This window comes from Podarcis muralis, chromosome 7, assembly GCF_964188315.1.
Source record: "Podarcis muralis chromosome 7, rPodMur119.hap1.1, whole genome shotgun sequence".
In the NCBI taxonomy this organism is placed as follows: Eukaryota; Metazoa; Chordata; class Lepidosauria; order Squamata; family Lacertidae; genus Podarcis; species Podarcis muralis.
Genome location: NC_135661.1, coordinates 43288679 through 43312663, shown reverse-complemented (window position 1 = coordinate 43312663; position 23985 = coordinate 43288679). Strand labels below are relative to the sequence as shown.

General features: G+C 47.1%; 1 protein-coding gene and 1 pseudogene across 2 annotated transcripts; one reads left to right on the top strand and one right to left on the bottom strand.

Moving 5' to 3' along the window:
* Positions 1-3115: 3115 nt before the first annotated feature.
* Positions 3116-22982, bottom strand: KLHDC4 (kelch domain containing 4). Of its 2 annotated transcripts, XM_028739937.2 has the most exons (12): positions 22778-22982; positions 21687-21778; positions 20838-20916; positions 18741-18839; positions 16733-16869; positions 14615-14707; positions 13165-13324; positions 8734-8803; positions 8173-8381; positions 6689-7097; positions 4186-4323; positions 3116-3829 (listed from the first exon to the last, which is right to left on the bottom strand). In XM_028739937.2, exons 1-12 carry the CDS (start codon positions 22979-22981, stop codon positions 3654-3656), a joined length of 1866 nt encoding a protein of 621 aa, XP_028595770.2. In that variant the 5' UTR covers position 22982; the 3' UTR covers positions 3116-3653. The 2 variants fall into 2 exon arrangements, with proteins under 2 accessions (XP_028595770.2, XP_028595773.2); XM_028739940.2 differs by lacking the exon at positions 14615-14707.
* On the top strand, positions 10871-12469 carry LOC114602112 (large ribosomal subunit protein eL27 pseudogene; annotated as a pseudogene).
* Positions 22983-23985: the final 1003 nt, after the last annotated feature.

Sequence of the window (23985 nt, the reverse complement as noted above, 5' to 3'; positions counted from 1 at the left end):
CTCTGCCCTGCTCTGTCTCAGGCAGCCAAAAATAGTCCGACAACATTCATCCAGAGATGCAAGCACGTAATTGGCTTCTCATGCCCAAACTGTGCATTCTTTGTTCTCCCATCTTGAATAACACAATCCCCACCACCACCACCATAGATGCCCTGAATCTGCACAATTCCTTCCCGTTTTCCGTTTCAGATTCACACGTAGACGTATGTGGGGTACAGCTGTAGTGTGCACAGAAAGGCTAGTGATCCAGTTGGTTTCCAAAAGGCCAATCCTGCAGCTTCTGAGAGATAACCCCAGTGAAACACCTTTTTCTACTAGCATTTCATATAGAATCATAGAACTGTTGAGTTGGAAGGGTCCCAAGGGGACATCTAGTCCAACCCCCTGCAATGCAGGAATCTCAACTAAAACATCCATGACAGATGACCAACCTCTGCTTATAAACTTCCAAGTAGAGTTCATACCTCCTGGCTCCGTTTCACTGTCAGGCAGCTCTTGCTGTCAGAAAGCTATTCCTGATGTTTAGTCAGAATCTCCTTTCTTGTCATTTGAATCCATTGGTTTGGGTTCTACCCTCCAGAGCAGGAGAAAACAAGCTTGCTCCATCTTCCATGTGACAGCTCTTAAGATGTTTGAAGATGGCTATCATATCTCCTCTCGGTCTCTTTTGCAGGCTAAACATACCCGGTTCCCTCAACCATTCCTCACAAGGCTTGGTTTCCAGAACCTGATCATTTTGGTTGCCCTCTTCTGCACACATTCCAGCTTGTCAACATCCTTCTTAAATTGTGGTGTACATAATGGATTGTAACTTACACACACCTGTGGGGCTAATGTCACATCCTCACCATACAGTTAAAGCACACGGCTTCCCCCAAAAGAATCCTGGGAACTGTTGTTTGGATGTGACCTACGAGGGTGGAACACCTACCCTGCAAACAGGACCCCAGCTTCAATCCCTGTCCTTATAAGATACCATGAGCCATGTCTGAAGGGTACAGGCCAGTGTTGTGAACAGCCAGAGGTGACAAAGAGGGCAGAGCAACAGAAAGGAGGTAGGGCCTAGAGGAAGACGGAAAGGCCAGATAGGGAGCCCAGCAGGGCCACATGCAGCTCCTGGCCCAGGGCTCCTTTACCCAAAGTTAAAAGGCTCTCAAGGCAGCAGGACTGGGGGAGGGTGGGAATAAAAGCTCCCCCCAAGACCTCCTGGAGCATCAATATGGAGGAAGCATTGCTATGCGAGGTGGACTTCAGGGGAAAAGCTGTAGCTCAGTGGCAGAGCATCTGCTTTGCATGCAGGTGGTCCCAGGACCCACCCCAATAGCATCTCCAGGTTGGGTTCCCTGCCTGAAACCCTGAGGGGGTCAGGGCCCCACCAATGCCCCCCCCCAAAAGCAGTGAAATCCTTCCTCATTCTTTTTTGAGCACAGAGCACTTTTCTTGAACTTCTTTTAAGGGACTGCAGAAAAGCAGCATTGTGCAGAGCATTAAACCATTAGCCGCTGGAGATAATGTTCCCCTCCTGCAGGGCAGGTCCCTTGCGACAATAACCATCTCCACGGCTGATGGATATCCTGCCCGTCAAGAGGCGCCGGCTGCTGTTGGCGCCAGGCCCAGAGGGGCTTGTCCTTCGCTTCCTCACTTGCTCTCAGCCGCTCTTCCCGTGATCAGGGATCCTGCTCTGCCGTATGGCACCGCGGGGAACAAAAGCAACACTTGGTTGTAAAGAAAGCCAAGGATATTGCTAGGTGGAGACAAAGGCGGGCTATTTAAGCAGGAAGATGCTGACCTTTGCCCCAGTTCTGGTTTCAAATGGTGTTTATTGAAAATAACAACAATAATACTGAAATATAATAAAAATCAGGCCACTAAAAAAGAACGCAAATGGAATCTACAATTCAATGCCGAGTGAATTCCTGCGATTAAATAGTGAAAACACCCATTGATGCTCCTTCTCTAGGTTTATATATCAATTCCAAAACTGAGCAAATGAGTCCAATTTTGTTGCAAGAGTTCAGAAGAGTTAGTCCTTAGCGGCCCATTTGACCCTTGGAAGCAAAAACTACTATTTCCAGGGAATCTATTTTGAAGCAGCTATATGAACACATGAAGCTACCTTAGTCCTGAGCTAGATAACACCCAGACTTGAGTCCGTCTCTGACTTACAGCAGAGGGACTTTCCCAGGTCTATTCCAAGATGTTTAACTGGAGACACCAGGGATTGAACCTGCCATCATCGGTCTGCTAAACACACACGTGGCCTGCCACTGAGGGATGGGCCTGCTACATTGACTATCCAAGATCTCAGGTGCCTGAGGTACTTTTAACAGGAATAGCCGAGGCCAGAACCTGGGCTTTTCTATAGACAAAACAAGTGCCAGCATGTACAGCTATGGCCCTTTCCTTGAAGATGTGGTTGTGGGTTAAGATCCGTTTATCATGCAAGCAATAAAACATCTGCAGCTGCTGTACTAGGATTGAAGTAGACTCAACCTGAAGTTAACAGGACAAAAATCAGCTTAAATCAGCATGCAGATCCTCTAGCCAGTCCCAGATTAAGGGTCTAGGCTAATACTCAGATCCAGTTGCTTGCTTATTTAAACTTGTTTAAGGGTTAAATAATCTTGATAGGGGCAGTTTTTCTAATTCCAATGAGAAAAGTTCTTTTTAAGAAATGAGGAATTCTTAAGACATTGTGAATGTTTATAAAATATGGTTCTGACAGCACAGTCAGTCTGAGAAAAAAAGTAAAAAGTTAATGTCTTATGAACCAGATGATGAACCTTGTGGGGCAGATTCAAGGCCTCTTCCAGCCCCCACCCCACCCACAGAGCTCTTTCTCCTATAAATTTGAAACCAGGGTTACTAAGCTTTATTTCTGCACTCTACAAGGAAAGAAGTTAGGCAACGATCTGGGAGGAAATTCAGTCTATGCATTTGGTATGGTGACGTGACGGCGCCCTAAAGCCAGCATGATATAGCTTTCTAAGCATGAAGAATGTCTGGCTTGATGTTGGCACACCTGTCAGATGCAGAACAAGATGGGAGCTTGGTACATCCTGGCTCAAAAGGTTTCCCATCTTCAATACTGCCCATTAAAAAGGAGAAAGCATCCTAACAGACAAAAGAACCTTTATTTATAAAACCTGCCAAAATGGTTAAGTCCCAGTTCCTGGTCTGATGATGGGAGCGGAAAACAGGAGCCTCCTGAAACTCTCAAACATTTAAGTATCAAACTCAAAGCTTCCAACAAGAATAGCCAAGTTTTTAAGCACCTGGTCCCTCTAATCCACCAACTCCCTCAGAGTGGCCCACCCAACCCTCTCCCATTTCCTTTCCTCTTCCTGCTTCCCCTTCTTGGAAGGCATCCCTGTGCCAACCAGGGTTAAGTTCACAATATCACAAGGGAACATCCTCCAGTCCCGAAGCTCCAGCAACCTGTCACAAAATCAGCAGGAGCGGATGAGGGAGAGGGAGAGAAGTGCTTGCAGGGCCAGAGGTGGCCTTCTAATCCTTGTAGCTGCAAACTGCTCCCTTATAGCCAATTCATTAACATGCAGAAAGCCAAGTGGTAGTTTCCGCTGAAGATGGGAGAATTGCATGTTTACACAACAGCTGTCCCAACGTTCATTGAGGGGCAGGCAAGACCTCGCCTAGGCAGACCCTTCGTGGAAGGCCTTTGCCATTGCATGCCCCACTTTCACCATCTTCTTCTCTTTGGCATCAGGGCCCATCTTCTGGCGGGCCAGTTTCACCCAGTACTGCTCTGTCCGGGAGAGGTAATCTGTGTACTTTTCATCAGGCTGCACAGCGGGGTGATCTTCCTCTGCTGCAGAAGGCAGGAAGGGAGAGGGGGAGAGAGAAAGTGCAATGAGGAGCAGAGCAGAGAGGACCACCTGGTCTCTTCCAGGTGTAGCACTCCATAGACAAAAAAGATGCTGCACAAAGAATGCATAATATCCTATGGCAACTCTACTAAAATCCCCAACAAATCTCCACTTCCTTACAGATGAAGCTTGAACTGCACAATTCGTTGCCAAATCCACTTAACAAAAAGTCAAGCTGATTACATTAAAGCTAACATTTGGCATGCAAAGTCAAGCGGAGACAGGAAACATAAGCGTCTCCTTTCCAGCACATCTGAGAACACAGGTGCTCTTTTCCAGCTCTTTTCTGGGCAACTACCTTCATCCTCACCCTCAGCATCGTCAGAGTCCTCTTCTTCATCTTCTTCTTCCTCCTCGTCCTCCTCGTCTCCTCCCTCCGCACCTTCCACATCTCCCTCATCATCAGACTCCGAATCTTCAAGCCATTCCTGAGTTTCTGCCGCAGCCATTAAAATTCACAGGTATAAAAGGGAATACAAAGTTAGCAGCAGGAACGGCAGCTTCCCCTCTGGCCACTTTATCTAGAATTTCATCACCATCAGGGGACCAGCAGCAACTCTTTATATACCTGGGTTTACTAGGGCAAACAGGAGGTTGCCAAGGCAAGCTTGAGACTCATTGTCTCTAACTTTCAAAATTAAAAATACGAACCTAGACTGGGGCTCAGGTACCCAGAGAGGGAGAAGACCTCCTCAAAGCTTAGAGTGAATGGGGAGTTGATTAACCATCAAGCAGGAGGGAAATGGGATCAACCTCACTTGAAAAGCAACACAGCCAGGTGCACCGAGTCCACAGCAGAGTGGGAGAGCATCTGCTTTGTATGCAGAAGGCCCCTGGTTCAATTCCTGGGACCTCTATGTTGGGCTGGAAGAGAACCGTTTGAACCCCTGAAAAGCCTCTGCCAGTCAGTGCAGACACTACTGAGCTACACAGACATATGGCAACTTCCTATGTTCCTAGAACCCAGGGAAAAGACCAGCTAGGCAACTGTACAGCTTTTGGCGAATGCTGAAGATGCACGACTTTATTCTGGCCTTTGACAGCTGAGATGCGTGTGCTTTCAGGGCCCAACCTGTGACTGTAATCTGCTTTTAATTCTGAATTTTTAATTGTTGTAGCCCACCCTGAGACCTGCTGGTGAAAGATGGGCAATGCATTTAATTAATGGTACAAATCATAATAATCAGTCAACACAGCTGCCTGTGTCCAGGTATCATGGAAGGCTTGTGAGCAGCAGAGGCTGAGATTTGTTTTACTTTATTTAAAGGAGTCATATCCTGCCTTCCCACTAGGAGACGGCACTGAAGGCAGGTAGCAACCTTATTTACATGACTGTGATTAGCTGTGATTCCTGCATTGCAGGGGGCTGGGCTAGATGACCCTTGGGGATCCCTTCCAACTCTACAGTTCCATGGTTCTATGACAACGGTAAGTGGATAAACGAAGTGGAAAGACCTGTGGGATAACTAAGAGGAGTTTGTGGCTGGTGCCTGGAGCTCTGGGCAACTGGGGGTTGCCAAAGGCACTCAGCCTAAAAAGGAGTCAACACACAGACATGACGACTTTGGTGGGATTAAGACAAAGGTTTCAAGGTCCAGACACAAATGAGGCCAGACAACTTAGAGCCAAAGGGCATGGAAAAAAAGGTTTTCCCAGGGATTAAGCCAGGCCAAAATTAGACTTTGTGTGCGCACACTTGATGAAATCCAACGCTATTCACAGCCCTAAGAATTAAAAACAGCCTCGGCTGCAGGCTGCATCCCCATCACCTGTCTAATTTGCCAGCCTAAATAAGCTTTTGTCCCCAGTCAGCTGCAGTCGTGTAGTAAAATTAACCACGGCAGCCCTCAGATTTCTAGGAATAGTTTCCAATGCCCAGGAACTTGATGAGATTGTTATACAAAAGGCTTTCCTGAAGTTCTGTCTGCTGACGCCTGTGGATGCTCCACATGCTCCCACTGGTTTTGTGTCAATGCTCCTTGTCTGGCACAGAATCAAGTATTTTAAGAATAAGGGCTTTCTCTTAAGTTTCTAGTCCTTAGGTTTGCAGAGACAGGCTGGTTAAAAAAAAATTCAACGTGGGTAGTGCCTAGTGAAATTTCAAAAGTCATGTTGGATGGGCAGCAGCAGCAGCAAAGCTTGCAGCTCACTGGAATTCGTCGTGGAAAGGAGTTGACAAATACTACAGAATCAAAGCCCTAGCAACGGAGCATGTTTTGTGTTTGTGCCTCCTAGGTAGCTGTTCTATTTAAATCAGACAAATGAACAAAGCGTGCATGTTTTCTGTGCAATACAGGTAAATAAGAGCCTGCAGGATCAGGCCTGTGGCCCGTGTAGTCCAGCATCCTATTCTCACCTTGGCTGACCAGATCCCACTAACTCCAATTGCTGAGTCGAGGTCCTAACCCAATTAAGGACCTGATCAGATGGAAAGCCTGTCATCTATTGGTAGAGTTGTGAAGAGGGTGGCAATTACTGTGTTATTTTATTCTTCTGGTCAGTGTTGTGGATTTTGCTTCTGCTGCCAAGTGAGTAAGGGCAAGGAGTCAGAACACCAGTGTCTGATCCCTGGCTCCAACAGCTTTTGGGATTTCATCAGGCAGCACCAATAGGCTTTCCAGAAAGTTTCGGCCATAACGACTAGCAACTTGTTGCTGTTGTTGTTTTAAAAAATAAACGCAAGAGAATTTGAATTCTTAACATCAACAAATGTTGAATTGCCCAGCGTAACGGCAGAAGTACAGAACAGAAAGCTGGCTGCAAGAGCTTGAAGCAAAATATGGTAAGTGGCTTCAACTTACTTGGGTCCATCTCCACGAGGACCTTCCATTCTTCCATCTTGTGGAGGTCAATAGCATAAAGGTCGTTCAGAGTGAACTGGCGGTCGCCCACCTCAAACATCCCTCCGTAAACATAGAGCACCCCGTGCTTGACTGCCAGCATGGCGTTTGAGCGTGGGCATGGCTCCACCTGCTGGCCGGAGGCCTCATCACCCGTGCCATCCTCTTCATCCTCCGACTCAGGATCCTGCAGCTCCAGCTCAGGGGCCGAAATCACCTGCTTGATAGTCATGATGGTCCCATCCTCTGCCACCACCTCCTTGACGATCTCCACCGGGCCCGGAGGGAGCTGCTCCTCACTCTCACCACCTTCACAGCCAGTCTTTGCCGCAGGCCCTCGACGCCGCTTCTTCTTCTCAGTCTTTGGGCCCTGTTGAGGTTGGAGGGGAGGAAGAGAAACACTTTAATGGAAGCAGGCCGGAGCCCAAAAGCAAAAGCCTGCACAACTTTTGAAAGGCAAAGCAGAACAGACAGCTGCCACCTTCCTGACAAACTGATGAAATTTGGCAGGAATTGGTTCATTATCCAGTGTGCTCTCCCTCCACCTCTCCACTTCTGTTGACAGGGAGCTGACCTGTGCCACAGTGCCAGAAGGACTGTACCATTCAGAAATGGACTGTACCACTTTAAAATGCAGGTGGGAATTGCATGATTGAATTTTTTAACAACAACAACGATGATGGTCGCACTGGGGTGTAGGCTTGGCTGGAGGCTCTCCCCTGGCATGCTAGCTTTCCTTTTTAAGGACTTTGTGATGACACACAGGGATCATTCAAACACACAACTCCCAACCTGCTTTCTGAAGTGGTACAATCCACGTGGGATGGCAACACTTGCATTTTGCTGAATGGGCAGATTAGTCCACTGTGATGACTGCAAGTGATCATTATCTATTTTGTTTTATTCATTAATTGCATTTTTATCCCAGCTTTCCTCCAAGCTTGCAATGACGTGCATAGTCATCTCTCTTTTATCATGACAACAACTCTGTGAAGTAGGTTAGGCTGAGAGGGAGAGATTGGCCCAAGCTTCATGGCTGAGTGGGGATTTGAACCCTGGTTCTCCAGGTCCTAGTCCAGCATTCTAACCCCTGCACCACCCAGGCTACAAGAGGTCTGCATGGGTTGAATTGTACTGCAGGTGAAAATATGTAGGGTCTTTTCTTTTTTTTCAGTTTGCCTTTTTTTATTTGGCAACTTTGTGGTGTTCGTGCACACATCCTAGTCTCCTCTGCAAGGCCAGGGGGCTTGTAAACCAAAAGGTGAAACCCTCAGAACTTGCACAGGGCTCTGAAGTGCTCAGAGCACTTTCACCGACATTTTGCACACAACAACAACCCTGTAAGGCAGGGCAGCATGATTATCTCCACGTTGCAGATGAAGGCAGAGCTGGTGGCTAAAGGCTGCTGAGCAAGAGTAACCCCACGGTTAAGAATCTTTCCAGACCTTTAGCTGTCCAGGAAACCACCGGTTCTTTGCCAAGTCGTAGAAATAAATATCGTTAAAGAAGTCTCCTTCAAGGTCCTCCTCCTCTTCCTCATCGTGGACCCCACCAAAGAGAAGGGACCGGTTGCTGGGACCCACAGCCACCGAGAAACCAGACCTGGGGGTCGGCTTCACCCCTGAAGAACTAATCCGAGCCCAGGTCCACTTGTCTAGGAAACATGAAAGAGAAAAGGAGTGCTTCTTTTTTTAAAGGTGGACAGCATTTGCAAATCACAGGCAAAGGGAAACATCATGAAGTCTAAGGTCAGCAGAATGTGAGCAGAGTGCCACCTTGGAATGAAAAGCAAGACATTAAATCCTGCCTCTACTCCTCTGTCCACCCCATACCTCTGAAATGGCAGCTCTGTCACCCATCCACCTGCTTCCCCCGCCATCCTAAGAGCAAATAGCTCCAAAAATCTCATATAAGTAAGCTTAGCCACTACACTGAGAATATCGAACCCAGGCCAGGCCCAGCTTCCTATGTATGGAGTCCAGGCAGCCCTGAGCCCTCCTGCTTACCTGAGCTTTCAGCCTTCAACAGGAACAAGTCTGTATGAAGAGTGCCCTTGTCAACGTCTTTTTTAATTCGCTGTAGAAAAAAAAAGAAATGTTTGATATATATTTTAATCTAGCTATCTATCTTTTTTTTTTTTTTTAATATAATTTTTATTGGATTTTCAAATTTTAATACAAAGCAAAAAAGAAAGAAGAAAGAAAGGAAAAAAAGAAAGAAAGAAGAGAAGAAAAAGAAAAAAAGAAAGGAAAAAAAAAAGAGAGAGAAATAATCACAAATAGATTCTTTCATAACCCTCTTTCATTGACTTCCCCCCACCCCCGCCCATGCATCCCAATTTTCACACTTAATTCAGCAAGTTCTTGTTTCATTCCTTAAACCTCTTCTTATTATATTTAAACTTAATTCCCTTTATTAGGCCCAACTTATTTATCCCATTTTCTTATATTCCTTAAATTCTTTTTCTAAGATCGATCGAGGTTCTTTTACCATAAATTTCCCCATTTTCATGTTAATCTAGCTATCTATCCACTTCTTAAATAAAGGAAAATCAAAGTGGTTGATATAAAAATGGTACAAAATTTCCATTAAAAACTAATAACTAAAACAGATTTTAAAACTGTGAATATAATAAAAATGGTTTTTTAAAAAACAAACAAACAGATTTTTTAACACAAGGTGTACATCATATGTCTTAATATGTCTGAATGGGCTTGCCTACATATACAAATTTTTACAAAAGGCTTTCCTCTGCAAGCCTGGAACAGAGTTTACTAAGGCACAGAAAGACTGAAATGCAAACAAGGCTACAGGCTAAAGAGTAACCACAGCATCTTCTACGACTTTTAAGGAGTTCAGAAAGTGCTTCACGTGCGTTATCCTGTAATCCTTACAACAGCCCTTTAGAAAGAGAAGATAAGGCAGGCTGGTGGCTTTCCAATATCTGGTCTGCATCACACAGAAGGTGGAACAGGCTTGCTGAGAAACCTAAGAGCCTCCTGCTTGGTCAGGTCCATCTAGTTCAGAATCCTGTTCTCACAGTGACCAGCCTGTCAGAAACCCTCAGAAGGACCTGAGCACAAAAGCTCTCTCTCCTCCTGCACTTTCCAGCAACTGGTATTCAGCATTCCTGCCTCTGGAAGCAGAGCAGAGCCATCAAGGCTAGCAGCCATCAATAGCCTCTCCTCCATGGATTTGTCTATCCTCTTCCACTTTGATGGCCATCCCTGTCTCCTGCAGGAGGGTGTTCCATAGTTTATGCTGCATGAAGTAGCACTTTTTTTAATCTACACTAAATCTTCCAACACTCTGTGGATGCCCGTGAGTTCTAGTGTTATGAGAGAGGGAGGGAAACTGTTCTCTATCCATCTTCACCCATCTTCAACTTTATAAGATTAGATCATCTCATCTCTTACACACCTTTTCTCTAAACTGAAAAATCTCAAACACTGCAACCTTTCCAGCATAGGGGAGTTGCTCCACCCCCTTGAACATTTTGGTTGCCCTTTTCTGAACCTTTTCCAACTCTGCAATATCCTTTCCGAGGCGAGGTGACCAGAACTGAACACAGTATCTCACACCCAAATGTGGTTGTTCTCTCTAGAATGGGCAGGAATTAAAAGGATGCAGATTTTGGCTTAGCATTGTGGAGGCAAGAATTCTGCACTGAGGGTAGGACCAGATGACCCCCCCAATTACCCTTCCAGCTCTACGGTTCTGTATGCTACAACAGGTCTCAAGCAAGTGTCAACACACAACAGACTTGTGATTCCACCTGTGGAACCCGACCCATCAACGTGGAGCGTGGGAACAAAGATGGCCTTCACATATGACTTTTAATGATAAGGACCAGAATCAAGGCTTTTGGCATTTTCAAAGGGTGGCGCTCTTAGACATGTTTCAAATTGCACCATGTCCTGTGCAAAAAACACCCAGCGAGATCTCAGACCTGGTTAAGACAATCCCACTGCACACAGCATCTTGCAAAGGGAGCCAGTGTGGGGCAGTGGTTAGAGTGCTGGACTAGGACCTGGGAGACCAGGGTTCAAATCCCCGCTCGGCCATGAAGCTCACTAGGTGACCTTGGGCCAGTCACTCTCCCTCTCAGCCTAACCTACCTCACAGGGTTGTTGTGGGGATTAAATGAGGAGAGGAAGAACCATATACGTCTACCTGAGCTCTTTGAAAGATGTGGGATATACGGTAAATGCAATAAATTCATTAAGACTGTAAGATCTTGCTAAGGCTATATAGGCTGCCAACATACCTGGGTGTCCCCTGGTGTCAAATCCCCAAAAGAGGAAGCGGGGAGTTCCATAAGCCCATATACAGCAGGCCAAAACTAGCAAGCAGCTTGAAGCTAGGCACTACAAGGCCTTTCCAGCTCCATGCTTGGAAGAGCAGAGTCAGACAGGTAACAACATTGTTACCCCACTTGAAACCACATTACCCTAGTCGCAAACCACCAAGTATTTATTTAAAAACACCCACAGACACCTTGCACGCTTTGTGGTTTGTAGATTGGTGCAGATATTGGGAATAGGAGAAAGCAGGAAAGGGGCAAATCACTGGTGCCTTGCAAGAAAGGAGTTCCTATTTTCTGCATCCAAGCAGGAGCTCCAACCTTTTTGAGCCAGGGGACAAATCTGAACTTTTGAGAAAATGCTGTGGGTGCCAGGCACAAAATGGCTGCCGGGGCTGGGGGCTGGCATATAACAAAATGGCTGCTGCAGGGGTGAAGCAGGTCACAAAATGGCTGCCACATCTAAAAGAGCAGGAAAAAAGAGAAAGGATCACAAAATGGGGCAGGCACCTACATATGTCAGCCGCTGCTGCGCTTGCTCACCGGAACAAGCTTTTTGCCCCTCTCTGCCCTCTGTGGCTACATGTAGGCAACCCCTGAAGCAGGTGAGCATCTGCACAATTGGAAATCCAAGCAGATCCCAACCAATATGGCAGAACACACTAATGAGAAAGTCAGAAAGTAAAAGTAAAATGAAGAATGAACACAGGAGAGCAGCCCCCATTTCCTTCCAGACAAACGGGATCAAAAGAAGGGGGTGGGCGATCGCAACAGTCTAGCTTTCTGCTCATGCTATTAGACATCTTCATTATGTCTCCCCTTAATTTCTAACATGTAGTGCACAAGCCAGCAGAGCAGAGCTGAGCAGCCACTCAGATCTGCGTTTAGTGACTTCCTTGAGGCTTGCCCTCAACCCAACCTACCTCCTGGGGTTGTTTTGAGGCTTAAATTAAACAGCATCCGGTGGGTGCCATCGCTGCCGCAGCTCCAAGATAGGCAAGTTTATGAAACCAGGGAAAGTGGTCCTTGTCCTCGCTGGGCGTTACTCCAGACGCAAAGCTGTTATTGTTAAGAATACTGATGATGGCACCTCTGACCGCCCCTACAGCCACGCTCTGGTGGCTGGCATCGATCGCTACCCACGCAAAGTGACAGCAAGCATGGGCAAGAAGAAGATTGCCAAGCGTTCCAAGATCAAGTCCTTTGTGAAGGTCTACAATTACAACCACTTGATGCCTACCAGATACTCCGTTGATATTCCCCTTGACAAGACCGTTGTCAACAAGGATGTCTTTAGGGACCCTGCGCTGAAACGTAAAGCCCGGCGGGAGGCCAAAGTGAATTTTGAGGAGAGATACAAGACGGGCAAGAACAAGTGGTTTTTCCAGAAGCTCAGATTCTGAGTGGCATGCATTTGCACCAATAAATATTTTTGAAAAGCCAAAAAAAAAAAAATTAAAAAAAATTAAGCAGCATCCTGCCTAGAGCTCCCAGGGATTGGGCAGGAAAGAAAGAGGCATTGTGGAGTTAGCACTATAGCCACAGTCTAGTTATCCACTAGGAAAGGCAACATCAAGGCCTCCATTCCATACCCTTGAATGATGAAGCAAACAGGAAGGCAAAAGAGATGAGACTGGAGAGGCTCAAAAGGCGGTGTCCCTCTGACTGTTCAGATGCAACAGCTGCTAATGAGATCTGCTTCCAAAGGAGGGAAGTCGTACATTTTCTGTACAAACTGCAACAGAGCCCAACTTAGGGGATGTGAAGCTGAACGGGAACATTTTCACTTTAAGAAGCCTTGACCACCCAAATGTCCAGTCTGCTTAACCAGACTGAGGCTCAGTGGCCAAACTTCTTGCAGATCAACAAGTTTGCTGAATGACTTGGGGCACAGAGTGATCACCCCACCCCCCACCATGTGGGAAATCTGAGCCACATGAAGGGAGAGCTGTCCCGGAAAACAACCAGCCCTGAGTGTGTGTCTTCAGTTATGTGGACATTGCTACAAATGATCCAGAGCCCCAACGAAACACAGATAAGAGAAGCTAGCCTATTCCTTGCAAACTCACTCTTAGTCACTCTAAGGAATATGGAACAGGGAACTAAGCAAGTCAATGTAAAAGGCACCACTTACCTGCTTGGAGTAGCCTCCATAGACGAGGATGTTGCCTTCAGGAGTGGTAGCTAGATGGCAACCAGACCTTGGAGCAGGGGCAATCCCGGAGGGAGTCAGCTTGGTCCAGGCAAATGTGTCCAGGTTAAAGGCATAAACATCGTTGTAGTAGATGTAATCTCTGATTGGAACAAAAGCAGCAGGCAGAGGTACTGATAAGGCGCATGGTCTGAAGGCACATGAACCTTGCTGAAGCTAAGCAGGACTGTGTCTATTGATTATCGGACAACCTGCCTCTTGGAGCACTAAGCTGGGGCACGTGCCCACGTCACTGGCACTCCCAGAGATTGCGATGTACACCTTATCCTTTGGAAGGCAGAGAAAAATGTATAAGCACATGAAACTTATCAGGAAGTCTCTTGCTTCCTAAAGTTGCTGTCCCTGGTGCTGAATGTCAAAAAATCCTTACTCTCTGACATGTGGGTGACAAGAAAAAAGGAGTCATTTCTGGAAGCAGATTCCTGAAAGGAACCTCTCTGAATTCCACTGTTTCTTTCTTTCTTTTTTTAATGGTGCTCCAGTCTAGCTTCCAGAATACACTCCAAGCTTGGCTTTAGATGCAACTTGTAAGACATTGACAACATGGAGCAATGCAAAGGCACATCTAGTTCAGCATTTAACTTCCCACACAGTGGCAGATCAAATGTCCCAAAGAAGCCCACAAACAGGGCATGAGTACCTTCCACACTGTATGCCTCTGCTACCTAACATTTAACGGTATACGTCAACTGAACATGGAGGCTCCATACAGCCACCATGGCTAAGAGCTATTGATAAATCCGTCTTCCAGCAATCAGCACAATCCACTTCAGCATCTGTGTAAGCAAGTTTACACAGAGAATCCCACAAGTTTCTTGCATGAAGGTGGACTTCCCTTTGTCCATCCTGGATTTACAGCTAGTCAGTTTCGTTGGAGTTCTTTCTAATGTTATGGGAAAAAGAGACGACACTTTTCTGTGGCCACGTTCTCCAACCCATTCCATCACATGACAAACCTCCACAATGTCCCTAGTCCCTTAATTGACCTTCCTCCCCCTTCCTCCCCACCTCCAATGAAAGAGAGTTCTGCAGCAGATCTGTCTCTCCACAAGCCCTTGCCATCAACACACGGCACACCGTGGAAGAAATGAAGTCCAATGACTGGAGATTAGCTGACAACTCCATTGACCAATGGAACTCCACTGACTGGCAGCATTCAGAATGGGGCGCAATGAACAAGATGGATCTGAGGCAGGAATGGGGCAGCTGCTGTAGCCCTCCAGATATTGTCGGACTCCAGCTGCACAGCCATTGCTGAAGGATGATGCATACGGAGACTCTGGAAGGCCACAGGTGAGCAGCCCCTGGCCTAAGGTCTGCTGGGCCCGAGCCAACCCTTTCCAAGCGAACAAAAAGCACAGCGCCGACCGACCTTGCACTTTCGTGGAACCCTCCAAAGAGGATCAGCTGCCTCTTGCACACCACCATGCGGTGTCCGCTCCGACCCGAAGGGCCCCCAGAAGCCCTGAAACACAAGTGAACAGACTGAGCAGTGATTGGAGAAGGCCCCACTGTTTGCCCATCGTCAGTTTCTGTTTCATACCATTTGGGGGGGGGGGGGACTGAGATGCCTCTGCTACTCCACATGTTGCTGGACTCCAACTCCTGGCAACTCTTGCAGCCAGCAGGACCAATGGCCACAGGGATGGTGGGAGTTAGGACTCCCAACTACACCAGAAGGGCCAGAAGTTGCCCAACCCCAATGTGGGGAACAAGAACGTCTATTTGGCTCAAGCACCAGCTGCCTGTTTTTCTGTAGGCAACACACTTGCCCTCTTGGCTGACAAACTACTTCTTTCCCTCCCCCACCCCTGCCCTTTTTTAGTTATTAGAAACAAAAGCTCCATCTCCGCCTCCTCCTCGGGAAGAGCTCCAACATCTGTGCTGATGAGAAAGTCTGCGGGGGAGGCAGCCCGCCTGTGTTTCACTGCTCTCCTGACAGCGTGTCTGTGTGTAAATCAACTTTCTGCTACTCCCTCCTTCTGGCATTTCGATTGCAGTTTGCAGAAAACAAAAAAGAGGGGGTGAGCAAAACAGGGACCTAGGAGTCTTACTGACAACACAGGGTCAGACAGGGCTTCCGCAGAGTAGTGGCAGAGCCAGTGCATCACAGGCAGAAGGTCCCAGGTTATTATTTATATCCTGCCTTTTCTCTCCAAGGGACTCAAGGTGCTGTGCAGGGTCCTCCCCCTTTCTCATTTAATTCCCACAACAACCCTGAAAGGTAGGTTAGGCTGAGAGGCAGTGACTGGTCGAAGATCATGCTTGGTGAGTCTCAGGGATTTAGAACCCTGGTCTCTAACCAGGCACTCTAACCACTACACCAGACTGCCATCTTCAGCTGATCAGATCTTAGGCAGGAGGACCTGGGAAAGTACTTTGCCCGAAACCTTGGAGAGCCTTTGCTTGTCCAAGTGGTTGATACTGAGCTAGGTGGTCAGACTTGGAATAGAGCAGCTCTGTACAGAAGGGTATTTCTACTGTAGCTCAGGGGTAGAGCATCTGCTTTGCAGGCTGATGTAAAGGTAAAGGTACCCCTGCCCATACGGGCCAGTCGTGTCCAACTCTAGGGTTGCGTGCTCATCTCGCTCTAGAGGCTGGGAGCCAGCGCCGTCCGAAGACACTTCTGGGTCACGTGGCCAGCGTGACGAAGCTGCAGCTGGCGAGCCAGCACCAGCGCAGCACACGGAAATGCCGTTTACCTTCCCGCTATAAAGCGGTACCTATTTATCTACTTGCACTTAAGAGTGCTTTCGAACTGCTAGGTGGGCAGGAGCTGGGACCGAACGACGGGAGCTCACCCCGCCGCGGGGATTCGAACCGCCGACCATGCGATCGGCAAGTCCTAGGCACTGAGGTTTTACCCACAGCGCCACCTGCGTCCCTGCAGGCTGATGTACCCCGGTTCAATTCCCAGCAGCATCTCCCGGTAGTGCTGGGAGAGATTCCCTGCCTGAAACCCTGGAGAGCCATTCTGCTTGTCAGTGTGGACAATACTGAACTAGAGGGACCAACAGTCTGAATTGGTGCAAGGCAGCCTCCCGTGTTCCTGCATGTTCATATAAACACCAATGTGCACTTTCATGTTTTAAATATTTCCTCCAGGTAGGTAAAGGTGATCACACATAGAAGACAGCATTGCCTATTTGCCAACCAGGTAAATGCACGCTTTGTGTTGTCACAATTTCCTAAACGCTCTTCAATATTTGAAGATGCTCTACCTTTCCAATCAGTTGGGATCAGAAAGCAAAGACTCGCTTTGCCTACCCACTTATCACACCCCTCTACTAAGGTTGGGAAACATCTGTGGGCCCCCCCCCCCCCAGACACTGTCGGACTCCAACTCTGGTCTGCCCCAGCCAGCTGATGGGAGTTGGGAGTCCGACAACATCTGGGAAAGGAAAAAAGAGACGTTTCCCAGGACTGGACTCTGGCAGTGCTGCTGCTCAAGGAGACAAGCAGCTTATGCATTATGCCACACCTCACTTACTTTATTTGCTCCCAGGTCTTGCTGGCCAAATGCAAGACCCAGAGATCTTTGTAGTGGTAAAACTGCTCCCCGTCTGGTGAAGCAAACTCCCCGCCAAACACCCAAAGCTGTCCGCCACCCTGAGCTACCACCACAGCCTGCCAAAGAAGGAGAGAGAGAGAAAGTTAGGGCAAGTTTTGTGTAATTTTCAACATGTACAATACACGAACAGCCTCTCTCATTAAACCTTACCAACAGCACTGTGCTTACCCCCCATTTTACTGTCAGGACAACCAAGGCCAAGGCTCTATGTGTACAGGTCATCCAGAGTTTGCAGATCTGAACCCGCTCCAAGCAGAAATGGTAATCATAGCAATGGGTAAAGCAATTCCTTTCCTGACAAAGCCAAGCCTGTGACTTTAATAGCAGAAAGGGGGTGGGAGAGAGATGGCCTGATTGTGGAGGTTTCACAGTTCAGTGGTGGCAGATGGGTCTTATTGCCTCAACTCCTGGGCTGCATTTGGGCTAAAGCTTCAGAATCCCTTCGTAATTCAGAATGGACACCAAAGGATAACAGTGTCACAAGGAGAGGAATCTAGATGTTCTTTCTCTGCAGCATACAAAGTAATTTAGCAGACAGGACTTTTTCCCAAGAGTGGCCCCTCAAGAGGAATCCCAAGCAATTCCCTGCCTCAAGAGATACATCTGGCTCTCTCCTTGTCATCCTTTCACCAGACCTTGTGAATATTTCTTTTTCTATGAGCTTTTGGGTAGAAAAGTTGGTGGGAGGAGGGCGTAAGTGCTTCTGCAGTTGCCTTGTGCTGGGATTGCTGGGTTGAATGAAACAGTATTTTTATGCTTTGATCTGGGCCAAATGGTGCAATGTATGTATGCCAAAGTGTACTGCAACTCCAGGCCAGTGGTGGCCTACAGTAGTTGGATGGTGGCCCAAAAACAGATCACATGTAACCCAAAGGTAGGTCACACAAAGAAGTCTAGAAGGATTTTCTGCTGCTGCTGCTGCTGCTGCTGCTGCTGCTTGGTAGGGAGAGAGAAAGGCATATCCAGTAAAACAAATTTAAAAACAGGTCCAGGTTGCAGGATGAGGTTAAGAGTGGGATCCCAGGAGTTGATCTGTACGGGTTGGAGAGTCCTGCTCCAGGGAATGGCTTGTTGTGGAAAATTACAGCTTGTTAAAGCACCACCTGCTGGACACTGTCATTTATGACAGGTAGAATTTTACAGAGAGAGCACAGAGAGAGAGAGAGAGAGAGAGAGAGAGAGAGAGAGAGAGAGAGAGACCATCCTTTTCTGAGCACCAGCATCAAACTCAGTGGGTTTCTCTAGCACCCTTCTTGCATACATGCTTATTTCCACATCTGATGCAAAAATAACCATGCAACTTTCTCTCTCTCTATCTACGTAAAAATGTAAGGCTGTCATTGCTGTCCCTTATTGGACGATCTGCAGTGCCACATCACAATCTTGGATTTGCATGAAGTCAGGGTGGGGCAGGGGAGGGGAAAAGAAGACAGGTTGCTCAACACAAGGGGCAGTGGCACGGGAGTCAGAAGGGAGAGACACTGATGGGGAAAGTGGTTTTAAACAACAGCAGAAGTTTGAGTAAAGAAGGGGCAGAAGGAACTGAGAGGAAAATGGCAAAGGGGAGGAAGAACAGGGGTGAAGATAAAAACAGGACTGCAGAACCAAAGACAGAGAAATGGAGTTGGGACTGTGCGTAATAGTTGTATGAGTTGGGAAAGGGGATCCCTAGTGTGCATGTGTGTCTCTGTGCCTATATATTTATATGATTTTAAAGTTAAATATATGTTTTATTTTAAATTGTTAATACCCGCCCTGAAACCTTAAAGCAAACAACAAATAATATACTTCTACTCTGAGGCAACACATGGTATGATGCTGGTGAAGGAGGATGTCAGGAAGGCCTCTGCACCAGCTGTGTAACCCCTTCTGCTACTGCGAACCCTCACCTCCTAGAACTGCTTCCTGGGGCACAGAGTATTATTACCTGATGGGCACAGCGGCGTGGAGGGGGGTTGGGGATGTCAAGTTTAGCCCAGCTGTTCTTCCGAATGTTGTAAACAAGCAGCTCGTTGTACAGGAACGTCTAGAGGAAGAGGAAGAGGAGGCAGAAGCTTGCTAGAATATGTAGTGTACTCCACACACTCCTTTTATTTATTAAAATACTTGTATATGGCAATTTAATAATAAAAAAGCCCAAAGTGATTTGCCACAATTATATCTATACAATTAAAAAAAACCCACATCAACATTTATTTATTTTTATAAATTTATTTATTTGGTTTTTCGAATTAAAGTTTTACAATCAAATATCCAACATACATCATAAAAACAAGATTACAAAGAATCTCCTGGACTTGCCTCCCCGCTTTTGTGGGTCCTATCGTTAATCATTTCCTCCTGCATCTTTTGTAATAATCCAAGTCTTTTATATCTTCATCATATCCAAATTTCACCATTAAACTGCAAGTGCTATTCCAATCCTACTAATGATTTTAAACTGTAACCACATTATAATTTAAAATCATGGCTCTTATGTGTATGCATAACCTAGCACTGAATTTTTCCCAGCAAACGTTTAAAGGTGAATGTAATCTAGAAGGCGCCCGATGAATCTTCACCAGTAACAGAATGCCACATCATCAATGCTGCTGAAGACTCAATTTCACATTAATGCCAAATGAGCTTTGGCAACTTGTAGAATGGTCAACACCACCCTTGCAGTTGCTCTCAATGATCAAGCCAGGATATAAGGGTTCAGGTGATCCCTAAGCTACCCTGGACCTAAGTTGCTCAGGCCTTTGCAAATTAATGCAAGGACCTTTAACCTGACTTGGTAATAGACGGGCACTCAGTTTCTTCTGTTAGTTTAGAGCAGGCATCCCCAACCTGTGGCCCTCCAGATGTTTTGGCCTACAACTCCCATGCTCCCTAGCTAACAGGACCAGTGGTCAGGGATGATGGGAATTGTAGTCGAAAACATCTGGAGGGCCAAAGGTTGGGGGTGCCTGGTTTAGAGACTACCCCATCCCTTAAGTCTTGGGAGAGGTACTGATGCCAAAGCATTATTTTAAAAGCTCCCACCATGATTTTCATTTTCCAAGCTCTTTGAAGAGGGACAAGGACACGTCTGCACCCTAGTCAGTGCTCAGAGCTAAACAGAAATCTATTACATTCATAAAAGACTTCTAGTTACCAAAGCATGACCTTTTTTATGTACTGAGGGGTGAAGGTGCAACTCCTAGCAACTTTACCTACCTCAGAAGGGAATCTTGGCATTAAGGGGATAGGAGCTTGGGAAGACATGGTGGTAAAAGCCAAGCAGGCTCCTCCACAATGAGCAGACCTCCAAGAAACCTGTTGCCCCATGTTGAGAAATTATGGGCTGAAGGATGAAGCAGCAGAACTGTCCGCTTCCCCCACTGCACCAGCCCAAAGAATGCTTTGTGCAGAAAGAGGGAGCGGTTGGGGGAAATGACTCAATTCCTATACTGCTAATTTGAGACCACAATCAGTCTGTGACCCAAATGTCTCTGCAAAATTCATAGTCTGGATGTACTCAATTTGGACAGAAAGGAGACCAGCTCCTTTTGGACAGCAGCAGGAGGGCTGTTCATGTGCAGAGAGGCCGAGGAGCTGAAGGAGATGCTCCAAATCTGTCTCCAGGAGTTATGAACTCCTAAAACATTGATGATGGCCAGGCAATCACTCTTGGCCCTTTTAATGGAACCTGCCATGTCTGTGGCAGCTGGGACGTCATTACAGTGGGCAGCATGGACAGGCAGTCCCATTTATTCTGGGACCCTGAATAGCTCCTCATTGCAGTAAAATAATTTTGTGCAAAGTCACTGAAAGCAAAAAGCCAAGGCAGAGTTTATAAGCAGGGTGAACTGGGGTTAGGGCAGGGCTGGGGAGCCCATGGCCCTCCAGATGTTGCTGGAGTACAAAGCCCATCACTCCTGCCCATTAGGCCATGCTGCCTGGGGCTGATGGGAGTTGGGAGCCTGGCACCACCTGGAGGGCAACCACAGGTACCCTGGGTCAGGGAAGGGGGCAGGAGGATAGACAAAAGGATATACTTTACTTTTTTGCCATTGAAATATTCACCTCCAAAGAGGATTAGCTCATCTTTCTCAGGATGTGCAGATAGAGATGCGTTGAGCCTGGAGATGGAAAAGTGGGGCAGATATAAGAAGGGGCACAGACTGGGGAGCTGTTCCATTCGTACCGTGCAAAAGTACTTTACAGCTTTATATAACTCCATCCTGCAACACTTATGGTGACATGCAAAAGCAGCCACTTTCTGAGACGTATGAAAGTGGTCACTATATTGATGACAGCTTAGATTCATTACTGTTGTCCATACTAACATAAAAAGAGGGGAAATATCAACACATTTAATTTCAAAATCAGAGTGTCATTTATTTCATTTATATCCCACCTTTCCCCCCACAAAGGAGCTCAAGGGGCTCTTCCCATCCTCATTTATTCCACACAACAACCTTGTGAGGCTGAGAGGCAGTTTACAAAAACACCAAACCAATAGAAATACAAGAGCAAACACATAGCAGTTCTCCACCTGTGGGTCCCCAGATGTTATTGGACTACAACTCCCATCATCCCTGAGCTCTGGCCTTGCTAGCTAGGGGTGATGGGAGTTGTAGTTCAACAACATCTGGGGACCCACAGGTTGAGAAAGGCTGCAAGCAAGTCTGAAAAGATTACGACTATTAGGTAAAAACAAGCAAATTAAAAAAAAAAAAATAGTAGAAAAAATACCAGAGAATAAAGCCAAACGATGAGACCACTCTGATCTTTTAGTTATTCTGAATACTGCACAATCAATGCTGGTTCCAGCAAGCCTGGTAAAATTATTAGGGGTTGTTTGTAGCCCACACTTCCAGGAAAATATGACCCCTGTGCACATTCTTACCTTGGGGAGGGCGGGGGGCAGCTTGTCTCAACCACTTGAGTCTTCTTAGCATCCAGTGTCTGGAATTCCGCTATCAAAGCTTCAAGATCCTCCTTTAAACAAAGAGACAGTCTGATCAAGAGCATTTCACAACCAGGTGCCCTCTTTATGTTGTTGGACTACAACTCCCATCAGCCAGCACAGACTGAACCACAAGATCTAGAAGGAATTTCCCATCCTCAGATGATATGGGAGCTTATTCTATTACACTGTTCTCTATTACACTGCCACAGCCCCCCAAACCTTTATTTTTAAAAGAACTATAGCTTAGTGGCAGAGCATCTGCTTTGCATGCATAAGGTCCCAGGTTCAATCCCCAGCAGCACCTCCAGGTAGGGCTGGAGACACCCCCTGCCTGAAACACCAACATCATGGGAGGGGGGGTTTCCAGTTACCCCACCCTTTGCCCTTGGAAGCCTTCTAAGCTGCTGCAAGAGGGGGACACTGAGCAACACCTTGGGAGGAGTGCTTCTAGGACTAAGACAAAATGCAAAGCTCCTTTATTATTTCCACTATCAAACGCTGCGTGTTGTTTAAATAACCCTGTTCTATTTATAGTATCAGAATGTGGGTTTTTGTTATTATATTTGTTATTGTTCTATGTTATGAAACTGTTGACGTGTTCTGCTATGTTACTATGAAATTGTTTGAAATGCATCCCTGTTGTTTTGTTGTAAGCCGCTTTTTTGAGCGTGATTTTATTTTGTGGGAAAGAGGCATACAAATAAAATGAATGAAACGAAACCTCTGGAAAGCTTCTGCCAGCCAGCACTGTGCTCAATGGACCAATGGTCTAACTCAGTAATAAGCAGCTACCTACGTTCGTATGAATTGCATTCCTTCCCCCCACCCCGCCCTATAGCTGATGCGCCTTTTTTTTTTTTAGCGGGGTGGGAGCTGAAGGTTGCACAGAAATTCAGCCAAGGGGGCTTTTCTTCTTTATCCAGGAAGTGCAGACCTGTTGAGCTTCTGCCTGCAGCGAAGCTCTTAAAGGCACAGGAGCCCTGGCGGGAGGGGGGCAGCTCAGCTTCCTCGCAGCCCTCTGGGCTCACCTGCTCCTTCTTGGCCCTCTTGGAGACTTTCTTTTCCATCTTGGCGGCTGTTTTCTCAGCCCCCTTCACCTTCTTCTCCTTCTTGCTCTTCTTGCCCATCTTTGCAGCAGGAGAGGCCCCCTGGCCAGCCTCTTCCCTCTGCGCGCAAAAGACACGTGCCCCGACCCAGCCTGGCCTTTTCCCAAGACCCCAAACAAAGGTCATTTCCTGCCGAGGGAAGGAGCAAAGGCGGCAGGCGGGATCCTTCTCATCCGCCGCAAAAACGAGACTATTGCCACCTGCTGGAAGGGAAGGCTCCCTGCCAGGCCTTCGGATCTGGCGAACAGACGAAGCGGGCTGATTTGCTGCAAGTCGGCGGCCGCTTATTCATAGCTGTCAACTTTCAGATTTGAAAATAAGGGATCAGCAGCCTCACCTGTCCCGGGGACAGTCTACGGGATATCTAACAATCCGGGATAGCAGCGGGAAGCAGCGGGAAACGGCGCTGGAATGAGGGAATCTCCCGCGAAAAAAGGGAATGTTGACAGCTATGCGCTTATTCCATTTGCAAATGAAACTGTGCAAAGCGTCTTGGCAGCAGACACGGTTATCCTGGACGATACGGCTTGAAACGAGAATGGTGCCGTGGTGGTTATAGTGTCGGACTGGGACCTTGGGAGAAAGCAGGGTTCAAATCCCCACTCAAACATGTTGCACATTGGGCACTTCCTGCGGTCAGTAGCCTACCTCACAAGGTTGTTGTGGGGATTAAAGGAGGCGGGGGGGGGGACCATGTACCACCACCTTGAGCTCCTTGGAGAAAAATACAAAATATATTCTTCCCTGGGAAAGATTGTGATGGATAAAGCAACTTTTGTGCTGTCCCCAGGATGTTGTATGGGTGGTAAAAGGGTAAAGGTAAAGGACCCCTGACAGTTAAGTCCAGTCGCAGACAACTCTGGGGTTGTGGCACTCATCTCGCTTTACTGGCCAAGGGAGCCGACGTTTGTCCACAGACAGCTTCCGGGTCATGTGGCCAGCATGACTAAGCCGCTTCTGGCGAAACCAGAGCAGCGCACGGAAATACCGTTTACCTTCCCGCCAGAGTGGTACCTATTTATCTACTTGCACTTTGATGTGCTTTTGAACTGCTAGGTTGGCAGGAGCTGGGACTGAGCAATGGGAGCTCACCCCATCGCAGGGATTTGAACCGCTTACCTTCCAATCGG